This window comes from Alexandromys fortis, unplaced genomic scaffold, assembly GCF_014885135.2.
Source record: "Alexandromys fortis isolate MF-2015 unplaced genomic scaffold, M_Fortis_MF-2015_v1.1 scaffold_125, whole genome shotgun sequence".
In the NCBI taxonomy this organism is placed as follows: Eukaryota; Metazoa; Chordata; class Mammalia; order Rodentia; family Cricetidae; genus Alexandromys; species Alexandromys fortis.
In genome coordinates, this window is record NW_026068026.1 from 4,934,120 (window position 1) to 4,954,551 (window position 20,432).

At 45.6% G+C, this 20,432-nt stretch overlaps 1 protein-coding gene across 3 annotated transcripts in view; it reads right to left on the reverse strand.

Annotated features, from left to right (window-relative positions):
* The window catches only part of Ppm1h (protein phosphatase, Mg2+/Mn2+ dependent 1H), a 262,145-nt gene that overhangs the window by 134,487 nt on the left and 107,226 nt on the right, over positions 1–20,432 (reverse strand). For all 3 annotated transcript variants that reach the window (XM_050163872.1, XM_050163873.1, XM_050163874.1), the window contains 2 exons: positions 19,406–19,568; positions 1,710–2,054 (listed from right to left, as the gene is read on the reverse strand). In XM_050163872.1, coding sequence (XP_050019829.1) covers positions 1,710–2,054; positions 19,406–19,568 — 508 coding nt within the window. The remainder of the gene's footprint in view (positions 1–1,709; positions 2,055–19,405; positions 19,569–20,432) is intronic.

Genomic DNA, 20,432 nt, shown 5'->3' on the forward strand with positions numbered 1-20,432 from the left:
CTGTCGCACTCGCCAACACTTGAGCCTCATCTACACCAGCCGGAGTGACTGTCTCACACCAAGTCTCTGAAGGACTCCCGGGTTTCCCCCTAAATATCCCTTCCAGAGGAGGTGCATTTTTAGCTCCCCACTAACCATAGGGCAAATATGTGTGTTCAGAGATGAAAACAGACCAAGAAGAGATGATCTGGAGTTACAGATAAATTTGAGGTATTCATATTTGAGCTTTGTTCCCTATCAACAAATCAGGAACTACGTTCCCTTTTCTCCTCTGACTAGGGTATAGAGGGAAGTCTTCAGGTCCTGGGCCATGATGGTGGACACTCACTTCAGGTGAGGAGTTTTGAGTCACCCAGGCTCCAAGGATCAACTTGCCATCACATTCTACTCTTCAGGTTTTTTTTAAAAAAGGTTTATTTATTTATTATGTATACAACATTCTGTCTCCATGTATGACCGCACACCAGAGGAGGGTGCCAGATCTCATTACAGATGGTTGTGAGCCACCAGGTGGTTGCTGGGAATTGGACTCAGGACCTCTGGAAGAGCAGCCAGTGCTCTTAACCACTGAGCCATCTCTCCAGCCTCTAATCTTCAGGTTTTAAAAACACTCTTACCCCCAAGCCCTTCCAAACACCCTTAAGTAGTCCACCCTCTGCCTGTACATAGGCTGCTGCTCAGGGAAGAGAACCTTGGGAGCCACAACATTTGTCTCAGTAAAAGATGGAGTCAGAGCTGGCAGGAGGTCACATGGATACAGCATCCATGACCATTCTGTTCGGTGTTGGGAAAACCAGGGTCACTCTGCCAGGGTACATGCTCAGGATGCAGGCCAACATATAAGATGCTGAATTCCATGACCAGACCCACTCAGACAGCAAAGGATAAAGGGTTCCAGGCCCTGGAAAGTCAAAAGTCACGTGGCCCTCTTTCTTCCCCTCAGTTGTTCCTCAGGCAGTACCTGTTGACCAGAATGAATTACACCCCTGCCTAACCCACCCCCCCTCACCACTCCTTTTTTTGGGGGGTGGGGGCGTTGAGACAGGGTTTCTCTGTAGCTTTGGAGCCTGTCCTGGAACTCGCTGTATAGACCAGATTGGCCTGGAACTCACAGAGATCCGCCTGCCTCTGCCTCCAGAGTGCTGGGATTAAAGGCGTGCGCCACCACTTCCAGTTAATTCATTGTGTAGCCTTGGTGGCCTGGAACTCGACACATAAACCAGGCTGCCTTCAAACTCATAGAGATTCACCTGCCTCTGCCTCCAAGTGCTGGGATTAACTTCCCATGCTACAGCAGTCTGCACCCATTTTTAAAGGAAAGGGTACTTCCAAGTGCCTTACCAAACATGGTTTCCAAAACACCGGACTTTGTACATATGTGTTAAGCAGATGGCAGCCACATTCACACTGCAATTAAGCTGAACCGTACCATACCAGCTGGTGTCAACAGGAGTCTTATGAAATCGAAGGGATAAGGTGTACATTTAATAAGTAGAGGGCATCCCTGTGTTCGTCCTCTCTAGCGGTCTTAATTTCTGCTGGCTGGCAATCGCTCCTGAAACTGTATCTTGCTGTGACTTTTTAATAAGACTTGTTGTATAAGAGAGATGAGCATGCAGGAGAAGGCAGGAAGAACACGAGCACTTCCGGGACACCTTGCTAGCAAGAAAGCTTTGGCTTGAGCTACCCCAGTTGTCCATGGTACATACCATTTCCTTGAAGGCGCTCTCCAGGGCCCCGATGACCAAACACTCATGCGGGATCTTCTTTTCAGTGAAGAAGCGTGTGGGCGGTGTGCTAGGGGAGCCGGGGGCCCCCACGCCTCCACGCAGTGAGGCTGCGCGGGTTAGGGTCCTGCCATGGGCCGGCGTGCTCTCGGGCTCCTCCCCTAGGCAGGTTGGGGGAAGGATGGCGGAGTTCTTCAGGATCTCCACGATTTCCTGTAGCTGCTGTGTGATGTGGTGCTGCAACAGGCGCGACGCCACCACAGCGGCCCCCGAGCCGGCGTGGCCATCAAACAGAGACCAGTAGTGGCAGGAGATGCCCTCGGACTCCTGGGGAGAGAAGGCGACAGGAGAGAAATGAGGACCTGAATAGTGGTCCACGCACAATCCAGCAGGATGTCTATCTTTGTCTGAAGATAATGGAATCAAACACAGTGAAACGCAGAGAAGGGCCCTCAAGTTAGTCACTGCTATCACCAACACCCTTGGGATGAAGCGGTCCCAGCCTCCCCACCTCGGGCAGAAGGTCTAATCATGAAGCACTAACTAAATCACCACTTGGAAGAAAGGATGTGACTCTAATTAAGTGCTGAGGCTTTGTGATAAAATTCCATATAAAAGGTGGAGCCTATAGAAGGAGTCCGGCTTTAACATTTAACTTCTGACCTCCAAGAAATTGTAATCCCAGACTAGGTTTGGCCTTGGAGTCTTTGGACAAAGCCCTTTCCTAACATAGTGAAGAACTGTTTTCCTCTCTCAGTGCCCTGACCAGAAGAGGTCTCTTCTTCCTTATTCTATATCCTGAGTTTTCAAGACATGCTTTTCTGCTAACCCAGAAGCTAGTCCAGTCCACACAAGATGCAGTCACTAAAAATCTGTTTTCCCTATGCCACCTCCCTCAAGTTACCCAACTAACGTCATCTGTATTCCTTCTTCTGTCATGGATTTAGTTCATGCCAGGGGCTACTCTGTGTGTATGTGTGTGTGTGTATGCATGTGTGTGTGAGTGAAATCACACATGGGCTACATGTGGAGGCCAGAGACTCACACAGTGTGTCTTCTGTTGATGTCCATGTTTTCAAAAGATTGATTTTTAATCAGTCAAGGTGTGTGTCTGTTGTGTATGTGAGTGTGGTCATCCAAAGGTCAGCGGTATCAGTTGCCAGACAACAAGCAATTGTTAGGTGTCTGAACTGGGTGTTGGGAACGGAACTGGGGTTCTGTGCAGCCCTATCCATTGCATTTTTGGGGACAGGGTCTCTCACTGCACCTGAAGGTCGCAGAAGCTCAGCATTCACTTTTAAGCTAACCTGGCTGAGTAGAAGGCCCTAGCTCCATGTCCCTATAGCACTGGGGTCTCAGGCACAACGCCACACCCAGCTTTTACATAAGTGCCGGTCTGCATGCTCGCGCAACAAATACTTCAGCCCACTAAGCCGTCTTCCCAGCTCCTGCCAGTATTCTGAATTCTTTCAGATGAGCACGTCTAGAAACCATACAACTAAATTCCACATGCAAGCTAGGCATTGCGCATGGAATGAGTTTGAGTAAGTTCATACCAATCTATCCCATCCAATTCAGAGGTGCAGGAAGAGGTGATTTGAGACTCTGTCTTCAAACATCCCTAGAATCCACAAGCATAAGATGTATATGACAGGCACTAGAGTAGACAGGAGTAATAAAAGATTGCTCATAAAAGGTATCAGGCACGCTAAGCAGGGTGCTGCATGCCTTTTAGGCCAGTGCCGAGGAGGCAGAAGCAGGCAGATTTCTGTGACTATGTGGCCAGCCTGGTCTACACAGTGAGTTCCAGGACAGCCAGGGCTGTTACATAGAGAAACCCTGCCTAAAAGCCCCTCCCACAACAAAAAAGAAAAAAAAGTATTTTAATAATCCGGTGTGAAGTCATCCAAATCAATAGGAGGCCAGTGCTGCAGGAAGAGGGCCTTGGGGTTGTGAGGCTTGGGCCGAGAGCTTCAGAGTTCATGTATAAAAATGGGAAGGGGTACAACACCAGACAACAGTAACAGCAGGGGCAGAGAGCAAGTGGAGGCAAAGTACCATCCCACAGTCATGTGACCCAATGGGGGTGTGAGAAAGGAAAGGAGGGAGCTCTGTGACTGTGTGGAATGGCAGTAAGGCCACCTGGTCGTTAGAGTCTACTCAAAGTGTTTTGGCCTTCAGCACAAAAGTCACAAAAGGCCATTTATGGAGATGGCGTCACTCAAGCTATACTGTGGTATGAGAGAAGAGTTTGAAAGTGATGGCTCCTGCAAGGAATCTGCGTCCCCCCCCCCCAAAAGAATTCAAACAAATGCAGACAGAAACGCATACGCTTTTAGCGCTGACTAGCAGAAGTTTAGTTGGAAATCGAACTCAGGACTGAGGGCAGGAAAAAGGAAAACGCCTTAAGGGTTCAGGTGCTAACGCCACTTCCACACACATTGCCTGGGCGGGGGATGGCACCTGTTCAGCCATGGCGGGGTCAGGCTGTGCTGCGGCAGTTAAAAGTGTGCATCTTATGGCCATGATTTCCTGATACGAACTGAAGATGATATTAACCTTGTGTGTGTGTGTGTGGGGGGGAGTTAAGGGGACTATAAGCAGTGTGTGTTGAGTGACATCTATGTACAATGTACAAAGTACACAAGCAGAGGTGGTTGCTGTCCCTACTATCACAACGTGATCATGGGGAGTCATTTACACCTCTACCAAATGAGGGGCCACCCTTGAGGAACTCGTGCCTCAGCTGACTCCCCATGTTCTAGAGTGCAGAAACAGGTCAGTGTGGCTGGGGAACGTGGGGACAAACACTTTACAGTGAGAACATTCATGATGGGGATTTAGAGGTGACAAGGCCTGCCTGCCAGGGCACAGGGAGCACCAAGTGGTCGGCAGTTAGGGAGCTGGGAAGACTGTTCATTCAGTGTCTCCTCTACCTTCTCCTTACTGGTGACTGAGTGGTCAGTGAGAAGATCCTTACACATCAGCTCCCAGGCTGTCTTGTGGCAAGTGGCCATATTGCTCCTCCTCTCCCATTCTTTCCACTTCCTGCCTGGGTCCTGAAAGCAGAGTTATCCCCTTGCAAACAAACAAACAAAGCTTAAACCTAAAGGCCCTGGATGATGGGGCAGGAAATCAGAAGAGCCTGGGCTCTGGCAGACTTGCTAGGGAAGCCACAACCCTGCACCACTCTGCCTTTGGGCTTCTAGTTAGGGGGCGTTTCATGGCAGTTGGGTAGCCATGCTTGTCAGTTTCTGTGACAAGAGCTAAGGCAAAGAAAGGGTGATGTCTTCATACAGTATTCTGGAATCCATGGGCAGGTAAAACAGGGAAAGAATAAGCCAGGAGCAGGCACCAAAAAGACTATCAAGTAGTAGTAACCTGTGACAAGCTGAACCCAGGCCAGGACTCTTGGTTCTCAATTTAGGGTATCCATGAAAAAAATTCAGAGTCCATGAACCTTTATTTTTCACACACATCCCAAGTTTAGAATTTCTTGTTAGGGCTTCAGGGCAATGATGGTCTCAGCATAACCTTCTTCCCATCCAAAGAACCAATAACACTGCCATTCCAAATACCCTGGATAACTTCCTTACTGTGGCTTTGAAATTACAGATGTAACCAAGTCCACACCCACGCTCTCATTTTTCTACACTAATGAAAGGATAACATCATATTACAAATAGTTAATTTTTTAAGAATCATCTTGACATAATTAATTCCCTTGATACACCTATGTACTTTGCTTTTTAAAAGAGCTACTTTCATGTGTGTGCATGCAGGTGCAGGGATGCCATAGTGCGTGTGTGGAGGTCAGAGGACACCTTTAGGGAGTTGGGTTCTCTCCTTCCACCTTGTTGGGCAGGGTCTCCCTTGTTTTTCTGTGTTGTGTGACTGTGTGTGGGGGTGCTGGCCTGTGAACTTCCAAGTACTTCCATTTTGCTACAAGGGTGCTGGGATTACAGATGTTCCCCACTGCATCTGGCTTTTTACAGGAAATGGACCCCAGGCTGTCAGGTTTGAATGGCAAGGACTTCTAGCTGCCGAGCTGTCTTGCCAGCCCTATTTGGTTATTAACTCATTGCATTTAAAAAAGAATCTTGGGCTAGAAAGATAGCTCAGTGGTTAAGAGCATTACTGCTTTTCCAGCAAACACAGCCAGTAGTTCTAGCTCCACAGGCTCTGATGCCCTCTTCTGGATTCTATGGGTCCTTGCACTCATTCATGCACATCCCCACTTGTGACATAATCCACATCATTATCATCATCATAACTGAAACAAATAAAACAATAAAAATCCCAACAAAAGCCTTCTGGGTCTGGGCTAAGTGTCACAGGATTACACAAAATGTTAAAGAGCCCTTCTGGCTGTGCTAAGATAAAGTGTATAAGGAATGTGCCTGCTCCCAAGGCAGTAGCCACATACCCTACGTGGACTGTCTGGGACTAAAAGGAGCTTTCTCTTTTATGAAGGAGGAAGACAGACACCAGCCAGGTATTTGATGAGCCACTATAAACCAATAAAGTGACCTAGGCCACTTGCTGACCATCACCATGTCTCTAAGAATGGGAGGTCAGGTCCTTCTATTGGTCTGGATAGTCCTTCCCTGGAGCACAGTAGCCTTCTTGACTGACAGCCTCACAACCAGAAAAGGGCAGAATAAAAGGGAATTTTGTTCATTAGTCTAACACCTCAAAGGGTCCATGGCCACTGATGCACAACTCACAATCCTTCTGCTTCCATTTTTTCCACTAAGGGAACTTGGGAAAGAAGACTTGTGTAAGACCCTTCACACGGAGAAGGCCACCAGGACAGCCCAATCTCACTTATGACCTGGAGCTGACTTACTCTCACTGTTGCTGCCCGGACCCATTCGTTCTCTCTCTGCTCTCAGGCTAGGTTGTTACCGTTGTATCTGAGGTCCTAAGATCTCAAAGGAACTCCATGGATCCTCAGACTACACGGCCATCGTAGAACCGCTCTGATCCATATGAAGCATACCCACACATGCTGCCTGTGACCCTCCCTTCTTTGTGTCTGTATAAAAAAGGCAACTAAGACTCCCCAAGCACACTGGACTGTTGGAAACCACAGACTTTCAAAGCCATGTGTCTCATTCCCATCCAGTTGCTCTGCCTTGCCTGGACTGTACCCTGCTGGTGGCCCTGTACCCTGCTACTGAGCCAGCAAATTGATGGTCTAATAAGGAGAAGGGGATGAGTGGACACAACAGCTCCACTGTCCTGCTGTTCCTGCTGTCCACACCTGTCCATTTCAAGGGGAGGAGTACCTGCCTTCTCAGCTCGGCCCTTGGTTCTGTGCACCAGGTTCTAGTTCCACAGGAAGCAAATATAGCCTCAAGTTTCACAGTACCTAACAGTCCAGTGCTGAGTTTGTCACTGGTGTGAACACTCCAATCTGCTATGTGGTTTACAAAGCTGCTGTGGCTGCAGCTTGCCTAGAATTCATGAAGCCCTAGGTTCAATCCCCAATACTGCTGTAAAGTAAATAAAAATCAGGTAAAATATTCATTGCCTTTTCAAATTTCAAAGGAAAAATTTAGAATGAGATAAAACAAAACAAATTCTATCTCTTTCATATGCTATGATGTAGAAAGACCATGGGCTGTGGGCCAAGACAAATCTAGGGTCTGGAATTACTACTCTATAACCTTATAATCTTTTTCTTTCGTTCTTTTTATTTTTTATTTTTATTTTTATTTTTTGGTTTTTTTGAGACAAGGTTTCTCTGTGGCTTTGGAGCCTGGCCTGGAACTAGCTCTGTAGACCAGGCTGGTCTTGAACTCACAGAGATCCGCCTGCCTCTGCCTCCCGAGTGCTGGGATTAAAGGCGTGCGCCACCATCGCCCGGCTAACCTTATAATCTCGAGCAAACTTCTTTTCTTTCTTTCTTTCTTTCTTTCTTTCTTTCTTTCTTTCTTTTCTTTTCTTTTCTTTTCTTTCTTTATTTTCTGAGATATTGTCTAACTTTGTAGCTTCGGCTGTTCAGAAACTCACTTTATAGACCAGCCGTGTGTCCTGGACCATCATCAACTGACGGTCAGTTGCTTGGTTGTGGCCCAGCATCACTTTCTTGGCAGTGTGTGAAGATGTTGCTGCTATAAGTATAGACGTCTCATGCTTGGAAAACAGACCCTCCTGATTTACAAGGGCGCACTCTTGAGAGCCTGTCTGAATGTGACATTTCAACACATGCCTAGCTTGTTTTTTGTTCGAGACAGGCAGGGGTTAAGTTCACTTTACCAAGAAAAACAGAATGAAGCCCTTTCCTGACATATGTATGAAACTCTGAAATTTGGTAAGAAACATTTAGGAATCAAAAATAAAAGATAAAGGGCATTTAAATAAAGTAAGTAAAATATTTTAAAAGTAAGACATTTAAGTTATACATTGAATTATTTAATTTAAAACAACTATCAATCATATCTAATTATGTACACACACAACCACACCCATCTTCTGAAGAAAGGGCTGGGGTTGACTCAATGGTAAATTACTGGTCTGGCATGGATGAGGTGGCCTGGTCTTCAAGTCTCAGTAACACACAAACAAAAATAAAGGACTACATCTATCGCCTGATAGTGGAAGATTCCAGAAGGTGACAAATGGGAGTTCTAAAAATAATTAAAATTATTTTCTTCCTCTAGTCATCTGTAAAGTAAGAACTTAATGTTTTGTTTTGTTTTGCTTTGTTTTTTAACAAAAATAAAACTGCTCCAAATAAAATTATCCATCGAACAGGAAGCTGGAGTGATTTAATAGAAGCGGAGTACGCACTCTGGCTTGCTTGGGTCATGGCTCAGTGGACACAAACCCGAGCGGCCTCACCATGTGCACTGGCGTCCTGGTGATTCCCCAGACACAGAAAACCAGTGAGAACCATGGGAAGGCAATGAGGTGCCCACCTCCGTGGGGTGCTGGCAAAGAAAAAGGGGGAGGCCCAGGTATAACTGCAAACACCTCCGCTCTGCTGCCCACAGGAAGCGGACATGGAAACCCAGAGTGAGCTTGGATTGTTTACACAGCTCAGAGAAAGGGAGGCTGTGTTCTTTCACTCACTCAGAATTCTCTCTCAAAGCTGATACAACTCATCCCTCCTCCTAGGGGAGCACACAAGGGGGTCAGAACAATCAGTCAGCATGGGACAGAAACAATCCTCTTTTCAGGGTAAAATGGAGAACTCAAGCTACCCGACTTTCCAGACTGGCACTGGCGCCCTCATGTGGCCCTGGGGCGCACACAAACATTGGTACAACGTGATTCATTACTGGGATCCTGGGTCCTCAACTAAAGGTGCACGCTAAAGTGGATGACATTACCAAAATTTAAGCTAAATCATCCCTCAAAGAGTTAGACATTTTCTACAAGAAATGGCTGACAGAAAACGCAAGCAATGGAAGAACATGTCCACATAGCGCTGTCCCCGTCATGATACTCTAACCGCATCTGACAACCATCAGGTACGGCTCAGAACAGAAACTCTCCAGGAGACAGCTGGGATACGGACTTTTTTTACCGCTTGCTCCTGATGAGATGGGCTCTGACACATTAGCTTATAACAAGGAGTCTTTGCTCTTCGCAAGACCGTGGGTCACTATAGAAAACCCACACAGAACATAAAACCTGGCATATAACTCTTGGTGGTTATTGTCTTAAAATATTGCCTTTGACATGAAAAATGTATTAATTATTATGATTAGAACATAATTACATTCTATGCTAATACCCAAAAGTATGATTATAAGTCAATAAATAAAAAACACATAGGGACTACATTCCCAAAATACTGTTTTTTAGCAGATAGTTGCATGGCTACTAATTTCGAAACAGCTGTCCTGAGGGAGAGTGTCGTTTCTCTAAATACCAGCATTCTGTACATCTGATATTTTTATTTCTTCCACCTTGCAACTGACTCAGTATTTATAAAGCCTGGGACGAGGCCACACCAAGAGTATGGAAGGAGCTTCTGGAATGTGAGGATCTGCATTCCCACTTGGAATGAAATCCCAGTTGCTTTTCCAAACAGCTCACCATGAGCCTGGAGGGCAATTTTCTTTCTCCAGCCTCATCACTATTTCCCCCGGTGGAGACAAGGAGATTACAACCTCCCCAATGTCCGCTCTGTGTGGTTTGATCTCTGTAATGTGTCCGGCCACTTTGCAAAACGTCAGCCGAAATATTCAGAGTCCAGGGTGGCTCTTGCGGCCACCCCATCTGCGGAGCTTTCAACCCACACGTTCTCACCAGATCCTCACGGGGAGGACGACTGAGTAACTCCACACAAACCCATCCAAGGCCCACATTCTCCTACTGTCCACTGGCAGTCTTGACATGTTTACTCTTTCTTACAACTTCTTTAAACAAAGCTATTTAGATATTTTCCCATCGCTGGTGGAAGCAATCTAGATTTTATATCTCCATGAGGATGTTGTTTCTTTGCCATGAGATAGTGAAGAAGCAGCTTCCATTTAAGCACTATATCAAGTTTCCTATATTTGCAGTGAGGAGTAGGGGGGCTTGCTGTGAAACAATCTTTTTGCACACTGTGAAGATGTGTCACTCTGATTGGTATAATAAAAAGCTAAATGGCCAACAGCTAGGCAGGAGGCATAGCAGGAAGTTCTAGAAAGAGAGAAATCTGGGAAGAAGGAAGGCAGAGAGTCCTTTCCAGACATGGAGGAAGCAGGATGGACAAAATGGAGGTGAGGTAACAAACTTGGGGAAGAAAGTAGATTTAAAAATATGGGCTAAGTTAAAAGAGGTAGTTAGTTAGAAACAAGCTAAGCTAAGGCCAGGCTCTTAATTAATAATTAATAATGAGTCTCTGTGTCATTTTTTGTGAGTTTGCAGCCCAAAGAAACATCCATCTACAGAGGCTGCTGAAGAATTCAGTCGTCACTACAGGGTTCTCACCTCGGACCTGGTCTCTGGAGAACCAGTGCACCCACTGACATGGTACCTTCCTGATCACTGACAGTGGTCCTCTGACACCAGGCATCAACTCACCCCTCTTCATCACTGCTCAGAGTTCTTATCTCTGGAACTAATAGGTAAAGAGTTTTAAAAGAAACCACCGTGATCTTGCTTCAAGGAAAAGAAAATATCTAAGCAGGTGCACAGAAAGTTTACATCTTCTAGCTATGAGCAGAAGAAAACAGTGAATTAAAGGTCATGCCTATTGTTTTCTGAACTACACCGCTGCACAGAGCATTTTACCATGAGCACCGAGAATCCCAAGGAGCTAGAGCGGCAGACAAGAAGCGACTTTTCCCTAAACGTCCTGCAGCTAGAAGAGCTCTTACAGGAATGGCAACCTGAAACTAAGCGTTAACAGCCCTGTGGTCCCTTGCCCTCATCTCGGATGGATTATGTTTCTGCATGCCTTGAACTCCCACTGCCGCCCAGTCCTCTGCTGAGAAAGATAATCGGCTCACATCTCCCCTGCTGCTGAACTCTGCCCCACTGCTGACACAGCCATCTCCTGCTATTGTAACTAGACACTGAACTAACAGACACTGAAACTACATACTTTGATTTACTTTCCCCAAATTAAACAACATAAGGTTGTTTTTTCTTAAAAAAATGACCGAAAAGTGTACTTTAATAATAAATAATAAATGACCTTAATGTGCCACCAAGGGTAGCCACAAGTTCAAAACAATCTGCACCTCAAACAAAGAGTCGTGTGTGTGTGTGTGTGTGTGTGTGTGTGTGTGAGAGAGAGAGAGAGAGAGAGAGAGAGAGAGAGAGAGAGAGAGAGAGAGAGAGAGAGATCTAGTGATGGCCACAGTATCCTGAACAATTTCAAGCATTATAATAAAGACATGCATTTTAAAAAAATCCTTTTTTGGAGACAGGTTCTCTCTGTGTATCCCTGACTAGCCTGAAACTTGCTTTGTAGACCAGGCTGGCGTCAAAATCACAAAGACCCAGCTGCTTTGCCTCCCAGTGCAGAGAATGTGCCACTGTGCCCAGCCTGGCATGCATGACTTCACACTAAGGTTTTAAGATACCCATAAGGATAAACTTCTTCCTTCTTTGGAAGGCAGTCTGGTGGGATCACTCTTTTTTTTTTTTAATCTCATTCCTGGGATTAGACCCTTGGGGGCTGCCAAGCAAAAGCTCTTGCGAAGTCTATGTTTATACACAATGGTGCTCTCCATGATAAATAATTCTCTAAATCCTCAAATCATAGTAAGAAAAACCCAGTAATACTGCTTATTTCTTTGAATCTCAGTCCAGTTGATGGACAGGCTTTGGGAGTGGGTGAGAGGCCACACATTATCCTCCCCTGCCCCAAGATGCCAGCAGCGTCTTTCCTAAAGACCGATCTTCAGAAGCCTCTGGTACTGTAGTGTTCTCTCCTGGCTGCCCACACTTGGTTCACAGAGCAGAGAGGTACAGGAGGGTATGAAGATGCCCACCTGCACGCTGCGGAGGAAGATCTCTGCCCATCTACCCCTCTTTCATATGCACACCGGACACCAGTGGCCCAGGTAAGAGCCAAGCCCCACTTTCCTTAGTGATGGACAATGCTCCTTCCTTCACGACCACTTCAGCAGGCAGCCACTGCTTCCTGGCCTTTTGGCTGAGATCACATGTAAAACTTCTTCTTCAAAAGAGAAGTTTTACTTATTTCTTAAGAAGTATATCATCAAGCTGTTAACTGACATATAAAACCTACACCTACCATAGAGCAAACCAACTTAATGATACTGATTCCCTAGATTTTCTTCAAACTATTAATATTTTCAACCTTCTTCACTTTTAAAAAAATTGTCCATTATATATGTAAAATTCTGCTTCTGTGTATGTCTACATGCCAGAAGAGGGCACCAGATCTCATTACAGATGGTTGTAAACCACCATGTGGTTGCTGGGAATTGAGCTCAGGACCTCTGGAAGACTAGTCCGTGCTCTTAACCTCCAGTCCCTTCTTTCACTTCTTAATGTTGGTCTCTTTTAAGTTTTATGATTTCTTTGGAATATGCTTTTCTAACTTCTTTTCCGTCTTTCTTTCTTTCTTTCTTTCTTTCTTTCTTTCTTTCTTTCTTTCTTTCTTTTTGTTGTTGTTGTATTGTTTTGTTTTGTCTTTGTTTTTCAAGACAGGGTTTCTTTGTGTAGCTTTGAAACCTGTCCTGGAATTCCCTCTGTAGACCAGGCTGGCCTCAAACTCATGGAGATCTGCCTGTCTCTGCCTCCCTAGTGCTGGGTGGGACTAGAGGCGTGCACCACCACTGCCTGGTGTTTCTATAACTTCCAATGTCTAGCTTAACATGTGAAGGAACCCGAGACAGATCTGTGGCTCTTTTGAAAGCGAGGCACCACTGTCAAACTTTCAAGCAAAGATGTGAAGACATCCCTCCACTGCACACCATGAGGAAGTCAAGAGTAGCGGAATATAATGCCATGTTATTTTATCCACCCCCAAATATTTTGAATGCTCCATTTATTAATTATTTACTTATTTATTGAGATAGCATCTCTCTGCAGAACCCTGGCTGTCCTAGAATTAGCTCTGTAGACCAGGGTGACCTCCAACTCACAGAGTTCCATCTGTGTCTGCCTCCCTAGTGCTGGGATTAAAGGCATGCAGCACCATGCCTGCCTCAAAAGGTTGATTTATTTTAAAATAAAAGGCTTAAGTTGACTTTCTTCACTGGAAGACTACTTTATTAATGGGATCAAATAACTCCTTAAATCTTTAGAGCTGACAGTAATTATGGATAGTGAGAAGAGCATCTCATTGTGACTTACGAACCCTGCTGTCACTGAATGTAAGAGATGTCATTGTCATCAAACTCAAAGTCAAAACTTGGCTGCACACCTGAGTTTACTGACAGAGTACAGCTGCAATAAATTTTCTTCTCAGACATTTCAGGTTACACAATAAGAGTCCTTAGGTGTTCTCAAGTCTCTAAGGAAGTTGCACATGTTATATAATACATGGGCTCTTTTGGACACAGGCACTTCTAGTTTTGCCAAGTTTACTGTGGACACAGAGGCCAGGAAAGGAAGAAGAATTAAGTCTTTGTATTGAGTAGGGCCAACAACTGCCTTTGCGGTTCTTTGGGTTACTCAGTACTCTGTTTGCATGTGAGACAATGAAGCTGTTATTCATTTTCTTGCTCCACTTTTGGCCTATATAATATGTCCATTTCCTATCCATAGCTCCTTGACCTCTGTGTGACCTACGCCATAATAACCTCTTTCTTCTCTTTCCTTAACAGTTCTCCTTCAGTGGTAGCTTTAGTGAGAATGTTCTCCACAGGCTCATAGATTTGAATACTTGGTTTCCAGTTGTGGAACTGTTTGGGAAGGATTAGGAGGTGTGGTCTTGTTGGAGGAGGTTTGTCATGGGGGGTGGGATTTAAGGTCTCTCTGTATCATGCTTGTGGATCAGATGTGAGTTCTCAGCTCCAGCACCACGCCTACCTGCCTGCTACCATGTTCCCTGCCTTGATGATCATGGACTCACCCTTGGGAACCATGAGCCCCAAATTAGATGCCATCTTTTATAAGTTGCCTTGGGTATGACAAAAAAAAAAAAAGCAACTAAGACAGCTTTCATCTTGGATTACTTAAGACCCATCTCTCTCTGTCCTCTTCCTTTTTCTCACTTTCATACTCTTTCTGGGTATACATTGACATTTCAGCTCTAGTCTCTGAACTCCTAACTTCCTGAAATCTAAACTCCCTAGGCTTGCTTGTGAGCTGACTTCCTAAAGAACATTCTCATCTGGAAGGGTACAGACAGTGTACTCACTCTCCCATCAGCACCTCTGCTCATTCTCTTGCCTTTCCGGGGGTGCCTGTCCAGAGCACACTACCTGGAGCTCCACCATCTTCAACTCCTCTTTACCTCAGGCAGCCATGGGGCTGGTCACTTTGGCTATTCTTTCCCAACCAGCTTGTATGATGACTAAGCCTTGATGAGCCTGACAGCCAGCCGGCCTAGACAGTAAAGAACATGTGCAGTACCAGTCCCTGAAAGCCACCCAGGGTCTGCCCCAGGGCCTTGATAACAGCAGCTGAGTCTCACAGGAGATGCTGGGAACTTATATGCAGTGACCACATCACCTCAGCAGATGCAAGCTCAGCAGATCCTCACTCCCAGGCAGGGTGGGGAGTATAGAAGGCTCACCCCTTCATAAAATAAACCAAACTTGTTATTTCAACCTCTTCCTGGTGCCTGTATCGTTCATTGGTACTGGGCCTACTTTTCCCTTTCTTCCAAGGAACAGCCGCTGGGACCCTCAACACCAGCTCCTCTGACTGGCCTTTCCCTCTAATCTTTTCTTCACTTCTCACCTGCTGTGTATGAAGTCTCTTAGCTGTCACCCCACATCCTCTTGGCCACTACTGTCCTAATTCATCTTGTCAGGGCTAGAATCATTCGGTTAAAGTACCAGCTTATTATGACATCTGATAAATGTCATGTCCTATGTGTGCTGCTCCTGTCTGACTGTAATTGTCCTGGCAGGAGTGGAGGTATTTCTAAGGAGACACTCTGACACTTCCTTCCAGTGATCTAATTACTGAGACAAAGTACCAAAAGGAATATGTATTTCTCCAGGAGTCGCACGCTGGCAGAAGGGAAAAGCGGAAACCCCATGCCAGTCAAAGGGGAAGCCTGTCTCTGAGGAAAAGATTTCACACAGTGCTACATGTCTGACCACCTTACAGGGGACACTGAGGCCGAGACAATGATGGCTAACGATGGGCAGGACCATGGTTTGCCCAGGACTGCTTAGTTATGCATACTCATTACCCTCTGTTTAACCGAAACTTCACATCAGGATGCTGAAGATGAGCTGAAGGGAGAGGTTGTGGGGGACTAGTCACCGGACCTCTCCCAATGTAGTCACACTGAACAGGACTAGTCACCGGACCTCTTCCTTCCCAATGTGGTTGCACTGAACAGGACTAGTTACCTCTTCCTTCCCAATGTGCTCACACTGAACAGGACTAGTTAGTCACTGGACCTCTTCCTTCCCAATGTGGTCTCACTGAACAAACATGCTTCTACTTTTCCACCTTCTCCTTTGAATCGCCTTCCTGAGGATGAACATCTGAGCCTAACTTGTTAAGGCTGCGAGGGCCCAGGCTTAGGCCCTAATAACTCACCATCACCATCATTTCATATATGTTCCATTCCAAAGTGTATAAGCCCTGACTCAGGGGTGCTCTTGTAACCTGTCTCGACATATGCATCTTCCTCTAATTCAGTGGTCCTCATCCCGCCTGATACTGTGACCGTTAATGCAGTTCTTCAGGTTGTTGCTACTTCATAAGTGCAATTTTGCTACTGCTATTAATCACAACATAAATATCTTATATATAGGATATCTGATACGCAAGCCCTGTGAAAGGGTCACTCGACTCTCAAAGGGGTCACGGCCCACAGATTGAGAATCGCTGTTTTAACCACACCTTTCTAATACTCCTTTGCTTGCTAAACTACTTATTTTTTCCTCTTATTTTCTACTTCTTTTTATTTTACTGGGATTGAATCCAGTTCTGCTAGGCATGATATGTGCATGACAGGCATATAATCTATCACCAAGTTCTACTCCTTCCTGTTTACTTTTCTTTCTTTATTTTTCATTGTTGTTTGTTTTTCGAGACAGGGTTTCCTTGTCCTGGAAGTTGCTATGTTGACCAGGTTGGCCTCAAACTCAGAGAGCCTCCTGAGTGCTGAGATTTCAGGCGTGTGCCACCATCACCCAGCCCCGTCCTGTTCATTTTCAAGACCACAGTTCAAATGTCACTTTCTCTAGGAAGCCATCTGTCAAACCCCCAGTGGCCAATCTGCGTCATCTGGGCTTCTTATCTTTGTAGCTCTGGCCTCGTCACACCATCTCAGTTTAGCGACTGTCTCTCCTCCAGCTCCAACAGGAGAGCTGTACTGAGCTCATCTTACCCCAGGGCTTAGCTCACTGACTCAGTGATCAATATGTCTGCAGGCTGAAGTGAGGGAGACACAGGGGAACAGGCAGAGTCTGCCTCATTTGTCTCCCACTGATGGCTATAGGTCCTATACCATTGCTATCCTTCCTTCCAGCTTTTTAAAATAATATCTATCTATCTATCTATCTATCTATCTATCTATCTATCTATCTATCTATCTATCTATCTATCTATCTATCTATCATACAATATTATGTCTGTGTGTATGCCTGCAGGCCAGAAGAGGGCACTAGATCTCATTACAGATGGTTGTGAGCCACCATGTGGTTGCTGGGAATTGAATTCAGGACCTTTGGAAGAACAGGCAATGCTCTTAACCTCTGAGCCATCTCTCCAGCCCCATTCCAGCTTTTTTTTTAAAGCATATAGTATATTATCATTATCTACAGTTTCCAACCGTGCTCGGCTTAGGCCTTACATTCTCACCTGCTCCCTCAAGTGCTATTATATGCAAATTGACTCTTAAGGGGTGTTTTTGAAATGGGGGGGGGAACACTGACCTTTTATAATCAGTGTATCCAGCATCTAGTGACGTCTGCAGTCAGCATACAAGCCAAAGACCCAAAGACGACCTTCATGGTCCTGCCTGACTATGCATCACACTCTCATGACAAAGCCCTTCTATGCCTCTGCTTCTCATTCATGAGGACTCAGGGCCCACTCTTACATCCAGGTCTCCGCAATGGCCCACAATGCTAACATGTTCCTCTTCCAACATGTCTTTACCCAAATCACACCTTCTCAGCGATGTCGTCCACAGCCACCTGCTGTCTTCCACCTCCACAGCTTCCAATTCCACCTTTTTCTCAGCGGCCTTCATTACCTGGCTCATTCTACTGTTTGTTTTGCTTTTATTTTTGGAGACGTGGTTTCTCTGTGTAGCCCTGGCTGTCCTGGAACTTATGTAGAACAGGCTGGCCCGAAACACAGAGAACTGCAGCTGCCTCTGCCTTTCAAATGCTGGGTTTAAAGGCACATGCCACCATGCCAGGCTACGCTCAACAGTTCACTGCTTCTGTCAGCAAATGGAAATGCCTCATGGGTAAGGATTTTTGTCATTATGCCTCCTGACGAATCCCCAACATCTCATCCTTGGAACACAGCAAGTGCGCAGTGATTGATGGTAGGGTTTGCAGGCTTTCGAGAATAGCCCCACCAAACAATAGCAAGACATAATAGACAATTGAATCAATGTGTAAGGGATTCAAATAGATATCGCTAATGAATATAGTGTGTATATATAGTGTATATATGTATGTATGTATATGTTATGTGTATACATGTAATATAAACACGTACCTATGTGTGTGTCTGATCAATAAGCACACAGAAATATAGTACCATGGGGCTGGAGACATATCTTTCTGCTTTATCAGGAGGGTGGAATTCAGACTCCAGCATTCACATCACATGACTTAAATATACCTGTAACTCCAGCCCCAAGGGATGTGATGCCCCACCTATAGAGTTATGGACAGTTTGAGCTGCCATGTGGCTGATGGGAACTGAACCTGGGTTCTCTGCAACAGTAGCTGGTGTTCTTAACCACCGGCTCGTCTCCCTATCCCTATATTAAGAATTTCTTCATCAATGACTTGCTCAAATTATTTTTCTACAGACCAGCATTAGATTTCACAATCCCAACCATTTGGCAGTTATGAAATAAATTTATAAAGAAATAAAAAACGAAGACTAAACAAATAAGTGAGTACCTCAATATTAATGAGCTAGCGAGCCTTAGATGCCTGAGCCACCTTGTTGCAGAGCTCACACAGGTACCAATTATCATTCTGTCCTCTCCAACTTGGGTTCTTTGGGAAAAGCCTCATTCTACACTTTCTTCAGCTGTGCTGAAGGACCCACAGGTCACTGTGCTTCTGACTCTAAACTGATCTCAATACTTTTACTATTCTCTGAGCCTACTATTTTCTAGGCTAAGAAGGAATCTCTAGTTCATTTAAAATTCTGTATATTTTTTTTATATAAAAAAATCTACTAAAGATTTCTAAAACGAAGAAAATCACATTTGGGCCATCTCATTTAATGCACCCTGATTTTTCCCCAGGCCACTTCTCCACAGGCCTGAACAATCTGCTGATCCACAGGGGTGAACCCTCTCCCCCATCCTTCTCCAAGGGCTTCTGTAGATAGTGCTGAGGGGATGTCTGCTTTGCTCTCCAGACTCTGAAGAGAGGGGATGTACCCTGGGGCTTGTCAGCAGGAGGGCATTTGGTCTGCCAGGCCACCCCCACAGACTGCAAGGGCCTTCGTCCAACTGAGACAAAAATTAACTTGGAAGACTGTTAGGAACAGGCTCCAACTGGCCAAGTATAACGGGTAGGGAAGGGGAAGACAGTCAGAGTCATAGCTGGGCTCTAAGCCAAGAATTAGTTTCTTCTACCCCTTACAAGACTTTTAGTTCACTTCCTCCACAAAAAATTGGCTTCTTTGAAACCACCAGAGATTATATGTATATTGACTCCTATAACAAACCGGGGCTAGTGCTGTGTTTACCTTGTTAAAAATTCAAATGCCAGCTCACCTAACCCGTGTTACCTTCAGCACGGGATGAAGCCTGCTCCTGACTAGCTTTTCCTACATCCATTCTCAGCAGGACGAAGCCCTGGCATATTACAGTGGGGGCTAGGGGATGTGACAATCAAAGACAAGGCAGGGACCGTGCTTACAGAGTTCTCCTTTAACTGCAATCCTTCCCCGTTGGGAAGGGACGACCTTCTCTTGGAGTTTCTGTTCGGGGTGGAAGTCATGGTCCCAACTTTCTTCTTCACAGTGAGCACCTCACAGCTGGCCTGGTCCTCATTGTGCGTGCTCTTGCCAGCATTGATAACCCTGAAGAAGAAGAAGAAGAAGCCAGAAAACGCAGATGAGACAGTGGTTTCTGGGAAGCCGAGTGCTCAGCCTCTACCTCAAGGCCAGCCAAGGAGACATCACAGCTGGCACCAAATGAGTTGATGCAGTGGGGCCATGGTTTCCGTATTTTATGTCGTGAATAAACTGAGCTGCTGAGGATGGACTTGCATTAGTACCTGCTAACACACTCTCTAAGGGGGTTGTTCTAATCGCAGCTCATCCCTGCAACACATGAAGCAACCAGTACTTCAGGTTAGTCAGAAGCCTAAACTCTTTGACAATTACAACACAGACAGACTGGGTCGCTCAGGGAATTCTGTTCCATTTTCCCGAGTGAGAAAGAGCAGAGTCACTATTGATCTTATTGAAGAACACGGCTGCCATTTATGGCACATAGTAAAGTCCAAGGAAAGAGAAGTCTATTCCTCACTAGCCACCCCCCCCCACGCCCTCACTTTTGCACACGAGCCAATGACAGGATCAAAGGTGTACTGTCAGAACGTCCTTAGCTCCACCTTTCATCCTACAGAATGATGATTACTGCTCTTGCACTTTGACTCAGACAGCGAAGACCCAGCAGAAGGTTCTGCAGAGTGCAGGCAGGATGAGTTTCTGTGAAGTCAGAAGGATCTGAAGGTTTTAGGAAAACATGCTCCACCATTCATGTGCCTTTGCCCAATTCCAGGTCCCGGTAGCTGCAGACTCAACTCTGTGTCAGCACCTCCATCATATTGATGGTGGTTAAACTAGATTTCCTGAAAAAGAGCGCCCCTTGATTGTGCACACACTTGTCCACACGGAGCAGATTGAGATCTGAGTGTTGTATGGTCTCAGGAAGGGGAT